The sequence below is a fragment of the Physeter macrocephalus genome, chromosome 8 (assembly GCF_002837175.3).
Source record: "Physeter macrocephalus isolate SW-GA chromosome 8, ASM283717v5, whole genome shotgun sequence".
Classification (NCBI taxonomy): Eukaryota; Metazoa; Chordata; class Mammalia; order Artiodactyla; family Physeteridae; genus Physeter; species Physeter macrocephalus.
The window spans coordinates 27,969,925-27,991,774 of record NC_041221.1 but is presented as its reverse complement, the minus strand read 5'-3'; the positions used below and the strand labels follow the sequence as shown (position 1 = coordinate 27,991,774).

General features: G+C 44.9%; 1 protein-coding gene across 3 annotated transcripts in view; it reads right to left on the bottom strand.

The window, feature by feature from the left end:
• TRIO (trio Rho guanine nucleotide exchange factor) overlaps positions 1-21,850 on the bottom strand; it is a 375,721-nt gene that overhangs the window by 202,758 nt on the left and 151,113 nt on the right. For all 3 annotated transcript variants that reach the window (XM_028492812.1, XM_055086510.1, XM_055086511.1), the window contains exons 3-7: positions 18,437-18,551; positions 10,930-11,122; positions 8,129-8,641; positions 6,116-6,238; positions 2,885-3,076 (exon numbers count right to left, since the gene is read on the bottom strand). In XM_028492812.1, the coding sequence (XP_028348613.1) occupies positions 2,885-3,076; positions 6,116-6,238; positions 8,129-8,641; positions 10,930-11,122; positions 18,437-18,551 (1,136 nt within the window). The remainder of the gene's footprint in view (positions 1-2,884; positions 3,077-6,115; positions 6,239-8,128; positions 8,642-10,929; positions 11,123-18,436; positions 18,552-21,850) is intronic.

Genomic DNA, 21,850 nt, shown 5'->3' with positions numbered 1-21,850 from the left:
GGGGGTGGTGGTGTGATGAATTGGGAGATTGGGATTGACGTGTATACACTGATGTGTATAAAATTCATGACTAATGAGAACCTGCTGTATAAAAAAATAAATAAAATAAAATAAAAAATTAAAAAAATAAAATAAAAACCCATAAACGAACACCAACAGAAGAACACCCACAGAGACAGAGAAGCAGCCCGGGCGCACAGCACACACCCCTCCAAAGCCGAGCTGTCATCCTTCCAGGAAGGCTGCTTCCTTCAGTGACACCATTAACCACAGGGTCACAGAGTTGAGCCCTCTGTCACCCTAATCACATTTAAATTCTTAATGAGAACTGGATGAGGGTCAAAGGGGTGGCTGTGACGGAAACCTTATTTATGATGTCCAGGTTCTGGTCCTTTCCCTTCTGAGTTTATGAGAAGAGCTGAAGCATAACTAGAAGACAGAGCATTTTAAAAGAGGGAACAAAGTTAAGCTATGCAGAGATCCCTCTCCTGGGAAGAGGAAAACTACCTAGGAGGTGCGATCTTCTTCTGCACATCTGAATGTCAGTGGAGGGGAAGATACACATCACACCTGTACTTGAGGGTAAGGAAACATTTTCGGAAGCCGATCTACAGGCGGTTCCGTCCAGACATTTCAGTTGCCGGGTGCAGGCCACACCGCCTCAATCAGGGCCCGTGAGAGATGCCAGCCTTTCTCACCAGCCCACTCTGTCTCTAAGGTCACGTTTGGCATCTTCTCTGGCCACTGATACGCAGGGACTGCAAGCACTGTTAGAGCTCACGCAGGATCCCACGAAATTCTGTTCCACAATGTATTCATCTAGTTGCATTTCCTTCAAATCCATAAATGGCAGCCATTATTTTATCCAAATAAAAACACCTCAGGCTCTTTCAACTTTGCTGCATGTCTAAAAATTTTTATAATAAAACACTGGGGGGAAAACACCCCATGGCACCCACATTTCTACATTATTTTCAGGTAGGTCAGAGCAGCAATTAATCTTCTGGGTTTATTTGCAATTCTGAAACCTGCCATGGTTAGAGAGATTTTCCCTATGTGTTATTATGCTTCAGACTATCCATTATTCCCCCAAGCAGCCTGTCCTTTTTCAACTTTATTCACATCATCTTAAAGGACCTTTCTAGGGGCTCACAAGCAACTCACACACCTCCACGCCCAGGGGGTGGCTGCAGCCCACACTATATGTTACCATTCCAGATGGCACACGAGTGGGGGCCACAAAGCTCTTCTCCCACCCACAGTAATGTCCAATGAACAACACACCACGACCTTGACAATGACAGGCCACAGAGAAGTGTAGACAGCACTGCTTTAGGCTGAAGGGGGCTCCTCTTACTTTAATTCAAACTGTTTCTGGGTGGGGGTCTTTGTTTCTCCTTTATCATCAAACTACCAAAATGCGTCAAGTTAGCAGAAAAATCTGACCACTGAAACCTGCAAGTCCCTACTCACAGCTTTCACACGAGACTATGAAGATTTTTTCCTCTTTCTAGCCCACTCTGTTTCCTCAATTGCTTCACACTTTAAAGGTTTCTAGAGTTGAGATCACTCATAATTAGCACCTTGTGCAACATTCCAGCTGCGCTGCCAAGACGCCAGGCAAGCTGGGGCCTCTACCTTCCCCTGTTGCCTTCACTCCTCCACAGAGACTGTTTCTAGATTAAAGGGATACTATTTCCTTCTTAGAAGCGTCGGTGCAAATCCCTAGGAACGTAGGTTTCCTCCCACAACTACCCCTGAGGAAGCTCTAGTAGTGGTCTTCCTTTCAATTCAGGCAACCACTTGTGTCTTCCTGGTGGCCCGAAGTTCCTGAGCTTTCTTCCTCTACGTCTTGAAAAGGTGTTTCACCACCCAGGCTTCCACCACTAGCATGTGAGTCGCAGCAATTCACTTCCCTTTCGCTGTGTTCCAAGCGTGTTCACTGAAGCAGGGTTGCCTGTTTGTGGGCATGTGGGGGACACTAAGGGCACACATCACACGTTACTTCTGAAATAAGGTACCGGGACCAGCGCATCAGCAGATGAAGCCGAATCCATACAAATGACTTAGTAACTGTGAAGGACACTGGAAACCATATCCCAAAGCCACTTTCCCACCGCAGCCTTGGCTGGCAGAGCCTTGCCCCCGCCGGGGAGGCTGAGAACCCAGAACTGCCCTTCCCCGCCCCCCTGAAGCCAGGGTGTGGGCAGGCACCCCTCTCCTGGCCGAGGGGACCGCAGGGAAGCGGGCTGGGCTGGAGGGACCTTCTGAAAACACTGTGGCCCCGAGAAAGTGAGAGGACACGACACCGCTATCCTGCACGCGTGGGACACCAGAGTAGAGGGGCCGGCGCTGGGAGGCGCGGCACACACCTGGCACCCCGAGGGGATGGCCAGGCCCAGCCAGGGGCCCACCCAGCCCTGATACCACTGTGCGGCTGGAACTCCCTATACTCTGCAATTCCCTGTGCTGTGAGAAAAGAACTCGACAACTGCTGACGTCTAAACCTGACCTGAGAGCCAGGCTTTCTGTTACTTGCTGCCAAAGCATCCTAAGCGGAATTCTCAAATGCTGAGGAGGAGGGACAGGAGGAGGGACAGCAGTTGTCACTCACGAGTCCCTACAGCGTACCAGGCCCCGTGCAAGGCAGCTAACATGAGTGATCCCATTACACCACGGAACGGTCCCTCGAGTCCATACTTTTATCTCCACTTCACAAATGAGGAAAGTAAGGGACGAGGAGGTGGAACAGCGTGCCCGAGGTCGCACAGCGGGCTGAGGGGCTGGGTGCTGAGCGCAGCCGGGGACTGCAGGGCCCCAGCGTCCTCCCGGGCTCCGCCGTGTGAACACGGGGCTCCGGGCGAGGGGGGTCCCAGGCACTGACCTTCTCAGCCTTCTGGTGGAAGACGGACGACATGTCCAGCAAGGTGCTGCGCTCGTCCAGGGCGGCCGCGAACGCCTTCCACTCCTGCTCCAGCTGACTGGCGATCTGCTTGATCTGCTGGGAGGCGTAGTGGCCCGACTCCACCAGGCGGCTGGCCACCGACATGATGCGGTTTATGTTCACGTACACGTTCTGCGAAGGGGGCAGAAAGCGGGGCTGGTCAGGGGAAGGCGCACGGGCCGTCATTCCAAGAAATGCGGACAGCGCTTGCTGAAAAGTTACATTTTAACAGCAGAATCAGCTGGGGGGTAAGAGGACATGTGCTTTGCTATTTGGATTTCCATAAACCATAGGTACTGGTTTCAGTTTCTATTTTTAAAACTGCAAAATTACAGATCAACTAGCTGGGGGGGATACTGTCAGGCACAAAGCAGTCACACACACAAGTGGGCGCACACAAATGCACTATGACTCGCTTCTTGGCCTCAAATCCTGAAAAGGGTCCAGATGGCAAGCAGTTACCCAGAACTGCAGGACCCCACCACTGCAGTTTGTAACTAGAAGCCAGAAACGACAAACTATGTACTTAGCAACCAGAGGCTATTTTGTGTGAAAACAAGCTCTCCTTTCTACATAAGCCCAAGTCATCTTTCTGGTGCCAGGAGAAAATCTGTAAATGGATTCACATTCACCAAGGAATATGAACTGGGGTACGAACAGAACAGTGCTGTGTTCAAACTTTCAATCACACTTTTCTACTGTGTTGCAATCTCCGTCTTCAAGTCCACTAGCTTGCCGCAAAATAAGGGTGCAAGGTTGTTGTTTTTTTTTAAGCATTTTTCTTGCAAGAGGCGTTCTCACTATGGTACTTCCCTTCCCACCTTCAATCTTCTTTACGGGTCACACTGCAGCGAAGGCAGAGGGAGGAGTGCACACCTTCCACGAATCCCAGGCTGCTGCTCTTCACGTATGTACCATTTATTGCTTTTCGTGACGCGTCACAACACTGCACCTTGCAATGGGTCTCCCCAAACCGTAGACTCACCTCCCGCTCCTCCGATTCTTGCCTCTAAATCAAATCTAATTATCCTGCTCTATGCTTTATGCCTCGTCCATACCTCCGTCACTTACTGCAGGAGGAAGGAACCACGTGGCACACAGCCCACATGAGTGTGTACACAAGCACGGCAACGTACAAACAATTCCCTACGTTAGAAGTACCTCCACCTCGACTCTTATCATCATCGCCTTTAAAGATACCTGTGATAGGAGAGTGAGCATGATTGCTGCTGTCCCTTAAAACGCTTTCTTGAGAGATTATCAACTTTGCTTACTGATACCTAGTACTTTCATTTTCTTTGTCAAAAAATGTTGAAAACACTGTAGATAGCACAAGAAAGGGCTGAAGGTTAACAGGCCCCGGTTCTGCATAAATAAATGTCCTAGATAGATACTGAGGACTCAGGTAGGTGTTCGGAACCAGGGGCTGGTAGGCTTGGAAAGCACTCCCAAGAGCTGTCACCATGCAGCGCACGGGGTTACCACATCCTTTTTGAGTTAAAATTTTTACTTAGAGAAGTGATAAAAGTGTATCATAGAAAAATAGAAAATATACTTAAACCTGAAAAAAATCACCCATACTTTTAAGAGTTTCTTACTTACTATAATATACTAAAAATACTAACAGTATTTTTAATTAGATGATAACATCACTGATAATAACCACCATTTATCAAGTACTTACTTTGTGTTCAGCACTCTGCTTAGTGTCTTACACATACAGAGTAAGTAAAATAATGTAACACCGTGTTAGGCAGAGATTATCCCCACTTTAGAGATGAGGAAACTGAGGCTCAAAGAGATTAAACAGACTGCCCAAGGTCATGCGGTAAACAAAAGTCAGAATTAAAAACCTCTACATTCATAACACCACGCGCCTGTCTTTCCACACGTGCTTCCTCTTCTGCTGATTCCTAAATGTGTCATAGTAATGCTGGGGGAGGGAGAGGACCCTTTCTGGTCATTTCTAGTTTTTACAAAATATATTTTAACATTTCTAGTTTTTAAAGTATGTGATATGGTGGGCTGAATGTGCCTTTCACCATTAGTACAAGTTTCAGAATATTTTGAAAAATTGATAGGAATTTTTTTAGGAACAAATTCTTCTAAGACGTTTCCCCCAAAGGCCCACATTTGCGCTCTCCTCACCTCTCCCCAGGCTGAATCATTTAACCCCAAAATTCTCTTACCTCAAACTCAAGAACAGTATCAAACTTCTGGGATAGTGTCTATTACAAACATTTTATCGCTGAATCTTAACTTTGAAAATACCTAAGTGGAGCACTTTGTGGACTGAACTTTAATTAAATGGCATCTTACTGAACTAATTTAAACGAAGACCCCGTCTGCATATCGTTTCAACGCTCTTTAACGCACGTTACAAGGCTAAGAGGGTGAATTCTCATAATTCTGGCTCAAAGTCCACACCAAAACTCTGTCTCTAAGGTGAAAATTTCTAGAATAACTCTCTAGAGAAGTAACCATATACCCTACAGAACAGCATACAGCTTTACTGCAGTTATATTAACTCCAAAAATGTAATAAGACTGTTATTTAAAATTCATTGTTGGGTTCTTCTGGGGTGTTTGTTTGCACTGTAGTCTCGCAGCAACCCCTGTCGAATCACAACTGGCCCAGGGCATCAAAGAGAGCCAAAGCATTCCAGGCAGGGCTGACGTCCAGACCCGACTCCTTGCGTCCTTCTCGGGAGGAGTGCTCACGTTTGAGGGGGGCTGAGGGGTGCCCTTCAGGTGAACAGCAGGCTGGCTTATTTCTTCATCGTGAAGGGCAGGCGGCCAGCAAACTGACACTGGGCCGGTCCGGGAGGCTCACTCGGCCTCTGAAAAGCTCTTCTGGGCCCCGCGGGCTCCCAGGCCGTATAGCACAGGAGCCAGACTCAACACCGTGCACGTGGCACTGGCCAAGTAATTGGTTCGAGTTTCACTGGTTTGTCTGTTTGCTTGTTTTCGCTTTTGTTTGCTTAAAACTTAAAACGAGCTACGTAAACACTGCTCCCACAGAGAACTTCCTGCCCCTGGAGGTCAGCTGCTGCCACTGAACTGTCAGAAGCCCCTGCATGGGCTCCCGGCAGTGTGCTGGGGATGATCTGTGTAAATACCTCCCATTTTATACTTTCACAGGCAGGATACCTCTGTTCCCACAGGATCTTACCATGCAGTTCATGGCAAAGTGGTTGTGCTGTGTCTGAAGCTCCATCGCATGAGGATGGCTGGTCCCAATCTCAGTGTAGCTGTTCAGAAACAGGCCCTTGTTGTGCGTGATCCAGTCAAACATCTACCGGAATGAAGAAAGACAACCTGGAATCACTCCAGAAAAAGAAATGACTGACGCGGCTCGCAGCACGGGACCGAACCAAGAAAGAGCGGCGTCTTTCCTCTGACAACCTCTCAGACGCCAGGGCCCAGAAGAGTCTCGACTTCTAACCAGTCAGCAGCTCTGAACTTGCAGGAGCTACAAGAAAATCTTATCTAGTGTGTTCCTTTGACAGATGAGGGACTAAGGAGCAGATAAGTAAAGAGAGGTATTCAAATCCCCCAGGCTAATTAAAACTCTAATCTTCTGACTCTCAACCCAGGCTCTCTGCTATACAGAACTACATAATTAGGCACACTGCTCTGCAAAAAAAAAAACAAAAAAACCCGTTAGGTGAAGTTACAAACTTACAGGTTTCTGGATGGGCTTTGCTTTGACCACAGATTACTGACAGCAATTCCAATGACTAAAAGATTATGCTCTTTAGTCCAAGAATTAAAAAAAAAAAAAAAAAATCCCTGTGCAAATGCAAACAATAAAATTTACCATAAAAATAAAAAGAAATGGGGAAAACTTTAACAATGACGTCTCTCTTAAGATTCAATACAGATGCTACCTGGAAAAGGATGTTAATTTCATTGTTCCCAGGAAAACATTTAAGGAAAAAGAAATGATTATCAACTAGCACTGCTTCTGTGATGTGAATGTGACTTCCAGGGACAGTCACCTGTTTGTCTAGTAATTGAAAGTAAGACTTTCTAGTGTCTTTGACAAGGCACTACAGCTGAACCTTGAACAACATGGGTTTGAACTGCACAGGTCTACTCATATGCAGATATTTTTCAACAAATGAGTACCTATATTTTCATTTCACACATCTGTAAATTAACTAAGTGTGGGGAAGAGTTGTGTTCAACTAGAGAGCACAACATATGGAATCAAAAGAACTAGAGTTGGAGTCCTGATTCTCTCCAAACTGTTCCAGCGTGCTGTCCTCGTGTGAGTCATTTATCAATTCCTTTGTCTTGGAGGCAGAGAGAGCAGTCTGGATTTTCAACTGCACGAAGTGTCAGCATCGCTACCCCCATGTTGCTCAAGGGTCAGCTGTACTTTAAACATAAAGAGAGGTTAAAAGCCTACCAAATAATATTACTGGAAAATAGTGGTGGATCGTCACCTTTCAGAAGGTCCTTTTATATCAAAGATTTTTAATGTTTTCTAACTTTACAAAAAATTTTCCTGTCCATGAAAAAAATTCAGTGAGCTCAAATTAAGAGGGATCAATTCACTCATGTTCACAGCTGGCAACGTATTCCTCTAAATAAGTGTCCTGCTTTCACGTTGCTGAGACAGACAAGAGCTCACTTTGGCCAGTTGGTTTGACTGGAGCACAGTAAGGAAACACGAAACCATAAGTAATTATTGCCTCTATTTCCCAGAAGCTATTATTTTTAACTCATTACTCGCCTTTTATTGTAAAAACATACTCAATAGTAGATCTGAAGGGTGTTTTCTCACTGGCTTTTATGAGTGGAAGAGCAGTTATTAGAAACATACTCACATGAACAACTATTGCTTTCAATAATATATCCTACAAAGTTTTCACTCTTTTAATTGAAAATATTCTCGTCTATCTTATAGGCATTCTAAACCAAACTATTAGTAATTAGCAACTCTAAGTTTCTAGAAGAGCTCTGCATTGCACAGTGAGTAGCAGTGGAAAGCAGACTGAGGGGAGATCTCTGAACCGACACTGCTGGTCTCCCACCGACGCCAGGCGAGTAGCTTACCCTTCCCCAGCCCTTTCGTTCTGCCCTTTCTCCTGACCAAACCAGCCTCGGCTGCTGAGACCCAAGGATCCAGGAAGCCTCCCTCCGTGGCGCATATTCGCGTTCCTCCCCCGTCTTTTACCTTCTCAGCATCCTGTTCAAACAGCCTCAGCTGAAAGCACTGGTCCAGCTTTAGCTTCCGCACGTGCCACATCTGATGCAGGTGCTGCCGCGTTGAGTGCAGCCTGTCCAGCATGGCGGACACCTTGGGTAAGAGGCTCTGCAGGTCTGCGTTGCCTGACCCCGAGTTCTTTTTGGGAAAGCTGTCACTGCTCTGAATCCTCTGAAGCAGCTTCTGTCCCTCTAAATCCAAGTCCTCTATGGGGGCCTTAATCACCTTCTTCTTCAGCTGGGAATGTTCCTCGATCATATTCCGAGCCCCCTCCAAATCCTGAGGCAACTCCTTCTTAGCTAGGATGTCCTGAAGTTCCTCCAGCCGAGACAGCATGTGGGTGGCATTGCTAATGTAGTCTTCAAAAGCAACTCGGATTTCAATCCATTCTTCGTGGTTGTATTCCAGGCAGCCGTCAAATTCGGGCGTTAGCTGAGAAGGGTCAACTACTTTGGTAAGGCCTTCTAAAGAGACCATATTTGTCTTAAGGGGAAAAAGAATCATGTATGAGAAGATGAACCAATCTTATACGGTCTTATCATAATGCAGTTTGCAATGCTTAGTCACAGATTTTCAAACTTAAAGCAAGTAATCCATTTATAGAAAACGTAACATACCTTGTTCTGGCCCCATAAAAACAAATGTAAATGAAAGAGGCATTAGTACAGTCAATGAACGTCAAATCCATTAGAGCAACACATATATGTTAGTTGCAATACCCCAAATTATAGAATCATATGAATTTCAGGACAGCTAAAGATATTAGATTTCTTTCCAAGAATGTGGAAATTAACCCACTATCTTAGGCACATTAGAATATGAATGGCTTTTTTAAAATGTAGAAAATACACAAGGGTTAGCAAGAAAGCTGGCAGAAGCTCTTCTCTCAAAGTTGGAGAGAGAGGGAATGTTTCATTCACTGCAATAATCGGCAGCGATTCTGAGCAGTACAAGTGTTGTATTCAATACATCATCGACTACTTTCCAATCTAATAGAGACGAAGTTTTAGTCAATTACAACCTGAGCAAGAAATCTTCATCTCATCCTATCAGAAGATGACGCAGAGTTAATGTTAGTATTGTGCCTCAAGGAAAACATAACTGGGGGTGAGGCGGGCGGTAGGGGGGGTGTTAAATATGAAGACAAAGGAAAGGGGAAAAGATGTGTGGCCTAGAAGCAAAAGATAAAACAGAGAAAGCCTCGTTTAGCCCCACCTCTGTCACCTCCAGTCTTAGAGAAACCTAGAACTGTATCTCTATGCTGCTTGGCATAAGAAATGGCAAAAGGCAGCAGAGCGAGAAAGAGGGGCAGCTCCTCGTCCAGCACTTTTGCCTGAAGTGTGACTGTAGGTTCATCCTTGTCTCGTCTGCCCAGACTTTAATAATGTCCATGGAGACAATCACTTCACAGACAGAAGCTCGTGATAATGTACAGACAAGTTCAATAGAAAAGCCAGTGCAGGAAACTTTTAAAGGCCCAGAGGGAAAGATCACAATTAGGCAAGCAAAAGCCTGCATACATTATACCACCACATCGTTATTTCTGGCTTAAAACGTGTATCATTAAATACAACACACTTTACACTCTGCGTCAAGAGAATAGCTAATATAATATCCAACAAACTGTCCTCCAAAATCACTTCTTCTTGTGTGTGAAGATAAAGGCTTACTGGTTTCACCTTTCATCTAAACCTCTTGGGTGTAGTTTCAAATTCAAATTAAAACTAAATTCAGATTTCAGGTTGAAAATCAATACCATGGATTGAGAAATTTTAAAATGCAAGTAATGTACCCATGAAAAGACATTGAAAAGTGTAACATGTAACATAAAGCTTAAGAATTAATACTGTGTGGTATGTTTAATACTATTATCGTTGTTAACCTCGAAATATGTGAATACATTCACTGAAACCTAATGTTTGGGCAAAGTGGCTAGAAGAAGCGATCTATTCAACTAAAAATTATTATAATTTATTGTTAGAAAATACTTAAATTTTATTACAGAATATGACGTGAATCAAGTTTCCAGCTGGCCAGAATACTTTCTCCCCGTAATCATCTGATGAAACCGATTGCATCAAAGCCTTGTCAGAACCCTGGTAGCTCAAGGAGAGCAGTTTCCAGGGGAAAGGAGAGTAAGTCGGCGGGTTGGGGTCTGTTTTACACACTATCTGAAAGACAACGACCTTGTGTGCTAATTGAATCCAGAGCCCCACACAGGTTTTCAAGGAACCTCTCCCTTTTCATGAACGAGAGACCTGATGTGTGAAATATACATGGCACGCCGTCCTCTCCAGGACACGATGAAAAGTCAGTCTCTCCCACACATTTTCCCCAGGAAACGTGAAGTTGGGCATTTCTCGCTAACATTCCCTGATTTCCAAGGCTGAGGTAACGGTGACGACTCGGAAGCCACCTAAAGCCACTTGCACTGAACAGTAAAGCTAATTCTATCCCGTGAAGTAAAAGGAAACAGGCTTCTCTTTCTAAGACACACGCCTTACACCCCAGCAGCCCCATTACCCAGAAACAAGAGGCCTGGAACCTAAACCCTCCATGGGCAAAACACCCACTGGGATAAGGCGAGAAACAAGCCTGACTGTGTTATTTTATACAATAACTAATTTTGCATGTCATATGTACGTCAGATATGCAGTTCTTGTTGGATACGTGGTTTTTAAAAATCTATAACCAGCCTAAAATGATGACGGAAAAGCTTTTAATAAACCACACCTACTGGTTTAGTTGGTCTGGCTACACGGGGAAGTTACCTCAAATTCAAATTTAGAACTGCCAAAATTAGTCCTCTGTTTCTGCCAAAAGTTGTCTGGCTTGATTATCAGTGCAACGTGAATGCAGCAGGGGAAGGACTCTTGTAATATCTTCAGCAGAGGCTTGATGGAGTCCCACTTGGACCCACGCATGTCCACGATCACCGTGAATCCTCGCTTGCAGACTTCTTCACTACAGAGAAAGAAAAGACAGGTTGAAACCATGTGATTCCCACCACGTTTTCTGGTCAGAGTCCTGCTGGGCAAGGCCGATGCCGCTTCCGTCATCCTGCTGCCTGCGGGGCACCTCCCGCCACCCGCCGCCGGGCTGGCCAGCACCTGTGCCCAGGGAGCTGGCGGACGAGAGAGGTCATTGCAGAAAGAGCTTGGGCCTCACCCGTGGTCCTCACCCTCCCCGGTACCTTAACAGAGAAGACTGACTATTCACGCACAGGGTTCAACCTCAAAAACCTTCCAACTTTTTCTTTTGTGTCCACGGTTTTGCATCTTGCCTTCTCTTTAGGAGAAGAGCAATGACCATCCTGCCCATTTCTCTGGTCTTCTGTGCGTTAGCTGATCACACATGCTGTCTAGTAACTGTTCGGGCCACTAAACAGCAGGGACAGAACCCCAGCAACACACGCAGAGCAGTGAAGAGCAGTCATGCGGGACTCCGGGGTCACAGGAGCTGAAACCACCTGCACTGGCGTGCTGGTGATAGCAGGAGCTTTTGAATGTCCCAGTTTATTCCCTTTAACTTGCCCCAGGCCCCTGAGCTACCTCAGAAGTTCTCAGGTGTGGTCCACCCGCCCCCGGGGATCCTTGGCACCCTTCTGGTGGGGTCTGTGGGGTAGAATCTAGTAATACTGAGACTTGTCTATCTTTTTCAGCTGGCTGCGCCGATGGCGCACAGGCCACGGTGGACACTGCTGGCTCTCAGCACAAGTCAAGGCAGTGCTAGGAGTCACGTATTCTTCCTCTCCACGTTCTAGCTGTTAAAACAAAAGAGCCCGTTTCTCTTAAGAATGTCCTTGATGAAGAAATAAAAATTATTAACTTTATTAAATCTCAACCTCTGAGTACATGGGAAATATACAGAAAGCACATCTGCAATAAAGAAGAAAACAAAAGTCAGAGTGTTCATAAACTTGGGTTAAAAATCCATAGTCTCCCTTCACACTACATACAAAAATAAACTCAAAATGGTTTAAAGACTTAAATGGAAAACACGACACCATAAAACTCCTAGAAGAGAACATAGGCAAAACATTCTCTGACACAAATTGTAGCAATATTTTCTTAGATCAATCTCCCAAGGCAAAAGAAACAAAAGCAAAACGGTGGTGGCATGAACTGGGAGACTGGGATTGACATGTGTACACTACTATGTATAAAACAGATACCTAGTGAGGATCTACTGTACAGCACAGGGAACTCGGTGCTCTGTGGTGATCTAAATGGGAAGGAAATCTGGGAGGGAGGAGATATGTGTATATTATACGTATGGCTGATTCACTTTGCTGTACAGCAGAAACTAACACAACATTGTAAAGTAACTATACTCCAATAAAAAAAATATTTAAAAACCCTAAACAAATGGGACCTAATCCAACTTAAAAGCTTTTGCACAGCAAAGAAAACCATCAAGCAACCGAAAAGACAACCTACAGAATGGGAGAAAATATTTGCAAATGATGTGACTGACGGGGGTTAATATCCAAAATATACAAACAGCTCATACCACTCAATATCAAAAAAACAAACAACCGAATCAAAAAGAAAGGACAGAAGACCTAAATAGACATCTCTCCAAAGAAGACATACAGCTGGCAACAGGCAGATGAAAAGATGTTCAACATCACTAATTATTAGAGAAATGCAAATCAAAACTACAATGAGGTATCACCTCACACCAGTCAGAATGGCCATTATCAAAAACTCTACAAATAATAAATGCCTGAGAGGGTGTGGAGAAAAGGGAACCCTCCTACACTGCTGGTGTGAATGTAAACTGGTACAGCCTCTATGGAGAACAGTATGGAGGTTCCTCTAAAAACTAAAAGTAGAACTACCATACGACCCAGCAATCCCACTACTGGGCATATATCCAGTGAAAAATGAAAACTTTAATTAAAAAATATACATCTCCCCCAATGTTCGTAACAGCACAATTAACAATAGCCAAGACACGGAAACAACTTGCGTGACCATCAACAGACAAACTGGGTTAAGAAGATGTGGTACACACACACAATGGAATATTACTCAGCCATAAAAATGAAGGAATATTGCCATTTGCAGAAACACTGACGGACCTAGAGATCATCCTACTAAGTGAAGTAAGTCAGATAAAGACAAACATTATATAATATCACTTATATGTGGAATCTAAAAATAATACAAATGAATCTATATACAAAACAGAAACAGACTCACAAACATAGAAAACAAATTTATGGTTACCAGAGGGAAGGGGGTTGGGGGGAGGGATAAATTAGGAGTTTGGGATTAGCAGATACAAACTACTACACATAAGACAGATTAGCAACAAAGATTTACTAGCACAAGGAACTACATTCAATATCTTGTAATAATCAACAATGGAAAGTAATCTGAAAAAAATATACATAACCGAATAATTTTGCTGTACACCTGAAACTAACACAATATTGTAAAGCGACTGACTACACTTCAAAAATTTTTTAATAAAAAATTTCTAAAAATAAAGTGAGACCATTATAGGCAGGAAAAAAAAAATCCATAGTCTCACCTAAATTTCAGTCGAAATTAAAACCAATTCCACACTCTCTCGCATGAGCTGACTCCCCTACCTTCTCCCCTCCCCCGCCTCCCTGCCCTCCCCACTCCCTCACACCCCATTCTTTTCCTTATCTTTCCATTCATACCAGTAGAGTAACGGACACTCCAAGCTCCTATGACAACTTCATCAGTATAAGAGGCATACTCCCAAAAACATTCCAAAAAAGTCCGTGGGGACAGAACCTGCGTAGATGGCGGCCCACAGTCCTAAGAACACAGTCCTGAAAGCCCTAAGGAGAAAACAGACGGATCCAACACACCGGCTTATCACTCCAGGGTGGAAAGCTGCGAGGAGTGATTTGAATAACTTCTGAATGAATCTGAACTGAAAACCAGTTAACACCTGGCTCAACATTCCTCTCACTCCTCCCGTCTCAAGTAGGTCCTGGGCCACGATCCAGGGGGTGTCTCGGGTCACCTTCACAAATCCCTAGAGGTAGCTGGGTACTCCCAGAAATGTTTCCTAAAATCCCTCCAGTCACTGAAATCAAGCATTCTGAACTTCCTCGGGTTCTAAAGGAGCTTGCCATCCTGCAGGAGTCCATTCAGTAGGAACTTCTGGGCTCCACGGCTCCCTGGGGCTAGACCTGCCTGAGGAGGACGTCGGAGGACGTCGCATGTACGCGGCCCAGCTGGGACCTTCTGCTTCAGACTCTCGTGCTCTGCTGCCATACACCAAAGACAGGAGGCTGGCAAGCAATAGGTTCTGCTGTTGTCTGCGCTGCTGTTTGGTGCCTGCACTTTAAGCATCGGTCTTCCCCTATCAAGGTAAATTCTCTGGCAGCCTTTCTCCTCACATAGCTCTACACAGTGTGTACATAAAACTACAAAGCCCCGCCACTTGACGGGGCTTAGAAGGAATCCTGAATAATTCCAGGCTTAACAAGAGGAACAAGCTGGAGAGAGACACAAGCAAAAGGTGCCCTGAGCTTACACCGTTTACAGAAGGATTAACCAATCACCTGCCTCTGCCATCCAACTGTTCCCACCGGTGACTTCCAAGTAAAGCTAGCAGCACACCAACTGGGCTGGGAGCGCACATCCTTCGCACCCATCTGTCTTTATCAAGTTAAAAGCCACGCATTATTAAGAAAGCAGTGACTTGCAAACATTACCAAAGCCAGCTCTATTTCTGAGCATCTAATGAACAAGTACAGCTGCTACAGAAGGGCTCCGTGCCATGCTTTTCCTTCAAGACACTGCTCACTGGAAAGTGTGACTTATTAACCAGGTATTTTAGCAGTTTTACCTAAGAGCCTCATTTTAGCTGTGAGATTTTTTTAAATGTAGATAAAACTAAGGTCCTTTTTCAATTCAGGTCTCTAAAAAAGAGAAACTCTCTTCAGTTCCTAGATGAAGAAGGTACCTTTTTATATGAATGTTCATGAATGAATAATCAACTCAAAAGTTTCACATTATTTCATTGGTGACAAAAGAGAGTCAGAGTGGTTTATCCATTTAGTTGCTATAAATCATTCTAAAGAAGCCAAAACGTTCTAGAACATAATGAGTATAATTCAAAAGAGCAATAAACACCTAGAGATGCAGCCAGACTAACGTGATTATCATTTCTGTGCAGGGGTCCCAATTACACCATGAAGAAGTTCCGCTATGACTTTTCTCCTACACATTTAAGGAAAAGTTCCCTTGCAAACTAATCATATGAAAACCAATCTATTATTCTAGTTGTTTGTTTGCTTGTTTTTTTAAGGAAGGGAGAGGGGAGGGAAGGTGGCCCAAACAACAGTACTCAAAACTAGTCACCACTCTCACATCACATTATGTTTTAGCTCTGGGGGCCACATTTTAAGAGGCAAAGACAATCAGGAGCCGACGCAGAAAAAAACAGACAAGATGATCTGGTTCTAGAACACATGGCAAAAAGAAAAACAACTGAAGGAAAGTCGAAGAGCAAATACGAAAGATGGACATTACTGTACTACTTCTGAGACAGCTACCATGAGTCAGACACTGTGCTGGGCGTGTACATAAATAATCTTACTTTGGGCGTGTACAGAAATAATCTTACTTAACACAGCGATCCGAGAAGTACAGATTACTATCACATCTCGTAGATCAGAAAACCCATAAAATTACGTAACCAGGGCAGTCCGTCTGACTCTGACCCCCAAGCTTTCCCAGATGGCACACGTCTCCAAATCCGGGAATGTGTAGCCCTGTAACTGTCTGGCTGAGGGGCAGCCAGAGGCTACCATCATCACATCGCAGAAAACACCGACAGTGGTGGACAGAGAAAGGAGTCCCACAGGACCCCCTCCCCCACCCCTTCCACTGCCCAGGACTGTGTATTTCACTCTGAAACCGTAAAAGCGAATTATAGACTCAGAAATAAAGAACAAGCGAACCCACAAGGCCCCCCAAATTCACACACCATTAATCTCCTGAGGATGATCACTGACCCCACTGTCTGGCTAAAACCAGAGTGCTCCCAGCTCTGCAGGCTCCCTGGAGGCACTGAAGCTCTCTGTCAGTCGCTGCAGGACCTGCGGTGGACCTGGAGAGGCTCTTTCTGTGGCCACTTCTACTGGGACCGCTGTGAAACCTTCCTCCACTATCCCTTGGCAAACGCATCATCTACGTACAAATTAATCCCAGCTCTCTCATTTGCTCATTAACCAAGAACAAGAAGCTGGCATTGCCTGTCACTTGAAATTGTAAACACAAAAGTAAATGCAGGCAATGAAACGAACTGACTGTGCTCAGTGCTTGGAGGGTCACTCTGCACACTGAAGAACTTACGAGAGAAATGAGAGAATGTTTGGGATTTGCTATATTTTCTTGGGAAAGCAGACAAGATTGGCAGAACCCGATAATCGTTGGAGCTGGGTGATGGGCCCATGGGTGCTTGCTTCTCTCTAGTTTTGTTTACACTCACGATTCCCAGGACAAAGTTTTGTGTGTTTTTTTTTTAACGTGGGTCATCCGGATGACCCACAAAATATACCTGAAGCGATTTTTTTATGGTATCAATGAAAGGAAAAGTAATTTTTTTATATTTATAATCAATATGGATTTCAAAACCAGCAAGCAAGTTGCCAAAGTTATATACAGAATTCCAACGATGTAAATGTTTTCTAAAAGATCACCTGGGTGAAATTCAACTTGTGTTTCATTAAACCGTACACCAAGCACCATTTTGGATGGCAGGGATTTGTTTTTTCACATCATCGTCTGTATCTATTACTTTTTCATCCTTAGCACAGCACCTGGCACATAGTAAGAGCTCAGTAAGCAGTGGCTGTAAACGATGTTGTTATTTATAAGTGACAGTGAGTAGTAAATAACTTCTAAAACTCTTTCCAACTCTGTGATTTCAACAGGCCAAGAAAATATCAGAGTAAGAGGAAAGGGAGAACTTTTCCAGATATTTAAGCAGGGGCCCATTAATATGTTACTGATGATTTGATGTAATAGCTTTCCCACAAAGGATGCCCTACAGAAAAACCCAAGAACTCCGTCTGAAGCTCAGACCATCAACACCAAAGCTGACCTTCCCTCAGCCACAGTGAGGATGGGTTGCCAGCGGACACGGTGCTGTTTCCCTGGCTGGTGTCAACCCAAAGAGGTCGGGGGGGAGTCACAAGCCCCGCACCGTGGGCGATCTGTTACACTTACCTCAAACTTCAGAATCCATTACACTGCCGTTGACCATCTTTTACTATTTTCTTGCGTGACACGCTCCTTACGGTTACTCTTTAGTCTGTATTATGACCGAGTGTCCCTTTTCATGTGCTCGTTTAGTCTCCCAGGGAATCCCTCTCCACTGTCACACGTCAGCCATGCCCTGCTTTAGCACACGCCCTCTGGGGTGAGAGTACCTCTTCTTCACAGGGGGTCCCGCCCCGACCCCCGGCACACAGCCACCTCTTATGCCAGGCCTGGCTGTATGCCTGGATTATATCAGAGCAGTATCTTGTTTTCCAAAAATTAATCTTAACCATTAAATGGAGATGTGAATGGGGCAGGCGGGGGAGGGTTTCCTCTCCCAGTTGTCAGCTCGCTCTGTAGGTAAAACCTCAGTAATATGTTTCTGGAGCAGAAGCGAAGACGCTAGACTCCTCAGGTATACACACTGGCCAGCTGCTGTTAACTCTTCCTCACTTCAGGGCTCTCCAGAAAGCAAAGCCTGGCCTATGCCTGTGCTCCCCGGCGTCTACGCTGAAAGTCCCCTGGCTTGTCACCAGCGGGTCGCAGACTGAATGAGAGCTCCCAAGCTCCACGTCCTGGCACATTAGCTGGCAGGGATTCTGAATGCCCTGCAAAGTTCACGCTACAAATCAACCGAATTCTTCCCAAGAACTGAAGCGCAGCAAGGAGCCAGAAAGGTCCTCTAGGAAACCACACTCCAGTGGTGAGCCTCCGGCCCGCCGGGTCTCGGTTATCCGGATCGTCTCTGCTTTAGCTCCGCCTTGGGCACCACAACCTAAGGTCCCGGCCCAGTGGCCAAGCCACCCCCATCGCCACCACACAAGGCTTCCCACTCAGAACACTGCCCTTCTCAGCCCCGCGCCCAGGAGGGTCACAAAAGGAAAATAAGGAGAAAGATCATGATTTTAACCTGACAGCACTTTGCTTAGAATCCAGGCTCCTGTGGGCTGTTTTCTGGGGAGTGTGTGCGGCGCTGCACCTCTGGGACGGGGACCAGCCACGACCACGCGGGACTCACCTGGGGATACAGGCCAGGTAGGAAATGAGCCTCCGGAGGTCCTCCTGCCGTATCCTGTCATGATTGCTGCGAGCCGGGAAGGTTAGGATGGGACCCCCGCGCTTATCTCTGCCACCTGAAAACAAACATGTGGAAGAGGCTCAGACAGAAACAAGAGGAAACAGGGCTCTATGGGCCACTGGCCGCCCAGCATCGCAGCCCACCCACCCACTCTCGCGAAGCTGTGCCCCCAGCCCTCCTGGCCCGGCAGGACCCCATGAAAGGCCGGCGCCCCTGGCTCCCCTGAGACAGGCGGCAACGCCATCCCTCCCAGGACGCCGGCGACGAAGCCTGAGTTTTGCACACCACATGGAAGGTATCAGAGATGGCCTTGGCTCTTTCTTCCAGCGTTTGTTCCCTCCTTTATTCAGTTTCACGTTTGGAGAGAAAAAAAGGTCTCATGTATACGTGCTTCCATCACCTTAAACTCCCACCTCCGGGGACTTCCCTGGTGGCACAGCGGATAAGACTCTGCACTCCCAATGCAAGGGACCCAGGTTTGATCCCTGGTCAGGGAACTAAATCCCACATTCATGCCGCAACTAAGGAGCTTGTCGGCCACAACTAAGGTGCCCGCCGGCCACAACTAAGGAGCCCAAGTGCTGCAACTATGACCCGGCGCAACCAAATAAATAAATAAATATTTAAAAAAAAAAAAAAACCACCTCCTCACGCCCTCTCTCTCTCCCCCTTTCTCTGTCCCGCTCTCTCTCTCCTCCACACTGTTCCCTCTCCTTCCCTCCCCGGCACTCTCAGCTCTCTCTTTGCTACCAACCAAATTGGGCTTTAACTCATGAAAGGGAAAAGACAGGAACGTTCTTCAAACTCTGCGCTGATGGCTACTTTATATAATCTGGGATCCAGGGCACCTTCCCCTCTCAAGGGCAGTACCTGATCCCTGCGGTCAAGCTTCCCCACTCTCTCACACAAAGCCACACACACACAAAAGAAAAACAGAGAGAGAGAGGGAGAGATTGGCACACAAGAATTTTCAAATAGAACTAAATTAGCTTAAGAACTTTAGAAATATTACATTACACACTAAGCACAAATCTCACATGACTGGCCTTTGACAGGAAGGCAGAAACGCTTCTCATGAACACATATACAACCCTAAGGAAGTCTGCTGGGTATCACTGAACATTTCTGGTGAAACTACTATATTTATTACTTCTATTAGGGTTTTCAGAAAAGAACACAGAGAAAGAAAATTTTGTTTTCCCAAGTGTATGCTTCATTTAGTTTTACAGCTCTGGTCATCTCTTTCTAGAAGTACAGCAATAAGATCTCAAACTTTAAGCCACAACATGAAACAATTATTTTCTCATCTTAATTATTTACCTTGTCAGCAGAGGTAAATGAAAAAGCAAGCAAAAAAAAAAAAGCAAGCAAGCAAGCAAACAAACAACAGAAAACCAAATTCTTTACTTTTAGAATACCAAAAACATATTCAGCAGAAGATGTTGGCATTTTAAAAACACATTTTTACCAACATGGGTCTTTACCATGTCCTAGAATGATTAACAATTCCTCTGAACAGTAATGAAGCTAAATGCTGATTCTGAACACTTAAACTGACCCACATATACTGTTAAGTTACAAAGCCCAGGAAGATGTTAAAGTATTTATAAATCCAATAACCCAGGTATTAAATAGGAACAACACTACATCACAGCTGACACATGCTAGGTGTGGCATCGAGTGCCTGACACACGCATTCTGATCTGATCATCACAATGATCCTGTTAGGAGATTTCCTCAAGCAGGCTTTATCATGAAAGATACTGAGGCTCAAAGAGCTGATATAAAGACAAAGGGACCATGCCAGCATGTCACAACTGGGCCCTTCGCCCTGATAAGAACTTGCATAATTTTTCAAACTAGTGGCTTTACTTCTTTCTAAATAATAAAAATACCAGAAGGAATGAAAGGTACTATTAAAAGTGAGAAACAAATCTAAATTTTATTTAGATTTCAAACAGTAACAGATTTGCCACTTTAATATACATCATTGGAGATCTGCTTATTTGTAAATAGCCTATTACTCATTTGTAAAAATAAACCAGTGGACAAAATTTTTCTATTGTACTTTTCAGAATCCTTTTGTCTCATTACTCCTGTTTTAGCTGAAGAACTGTATTACATGTGGAGAGTAAAAAACTTAAACACTGAAAAAACAAAAAGAGTGAGAAGCAGTATTGTTGTAAATGGCAGAATGACATTATGACGTAATCTTCTAAAATACCAAACAGTAATTTTAGGGAAAAATCATTGGCTCTAGTTTTTTTGGAATACCTCTTGTCCCCCAGATAAGACCAGTAACAACTGCAGTATTTTTTTATTTCCCAACATCTTTCATTCCTTTCAAAACAGAATCAATCTCCTTGATCAAAAATATGAGAGACCTTCAGGATGGCGGAGGAGTAAGACATGGAGATCACCGTCCTCCCCATAAATACATCAGAAATACATCTACATGTGGAACACCTCCTACAGAACACCTACTGAATGCTGGCAGAAGACTTCAGACTTCCCAAAAGATATATACTTTCCTTTCCTTTTTCTCTTTTTGTGAGTGTGTATGTGTATGCTTCTTTGTGTGATTCTGTCTGTATAGCTTTGCTGTTACAATTTGTCGAGGGTTCTGTCTGTCCGTTTTTCTTTTCTTTTTACTTGTTTTATTTTTTATTTTTATTTTTATTTTTTTTTTGCAGTACACAGGCCTCTCACTGTTGTAGCCTCTCCCGTTGCGGAGCACAGGCTCCGGACGTGCAGGCTCAGCGGCCATGGCTCAGGGGCCTAGCCGCTCCACGGCACATGGGATCTTCCCAGACCGGGGCACGAACCCACGTCCCCTGCATCGGCAGGCGGACTCTCAACCACTGGGCCACCAGGGAAGCCCTTTTTCTTTTTTTTTGTTTTAACTTGTTTTATTTTTAATAATATTTTATCTTAAAAACTTTATTTTTATTTTTTTCTTTCTTTCTTTTTTTCTTAATTTTCTTGTGAGCCGTGTGGCTCACAGGGTCTTGGTGCTCTTGCCGGATGTCAAGCCTAAGCCTCTGAGGTGGGAGAGCCAAGTTCAGGACATTGGTCCACCAGAGACCTCCCAGCTCCACATAATATCAAACGGCAAAAGCTCTCCCAGAGATCTCCATCTCAATGCTAAGATCCACCTCCACTCAACGACCAGCAAGCTACAGTGCTGGACACCCTATGCCAAACAAATAGCAAGACAGGAACACAAACCCACCCATTAGCAGAGAGGCTGCCTAAAATCATAATAAGGCCACAGACAGCCCAAAATACACCACCAGACACGGTCCTGCCCACCAGAAAGACAAGATCTAGCCTCATCCACCAGAACACAGGCAC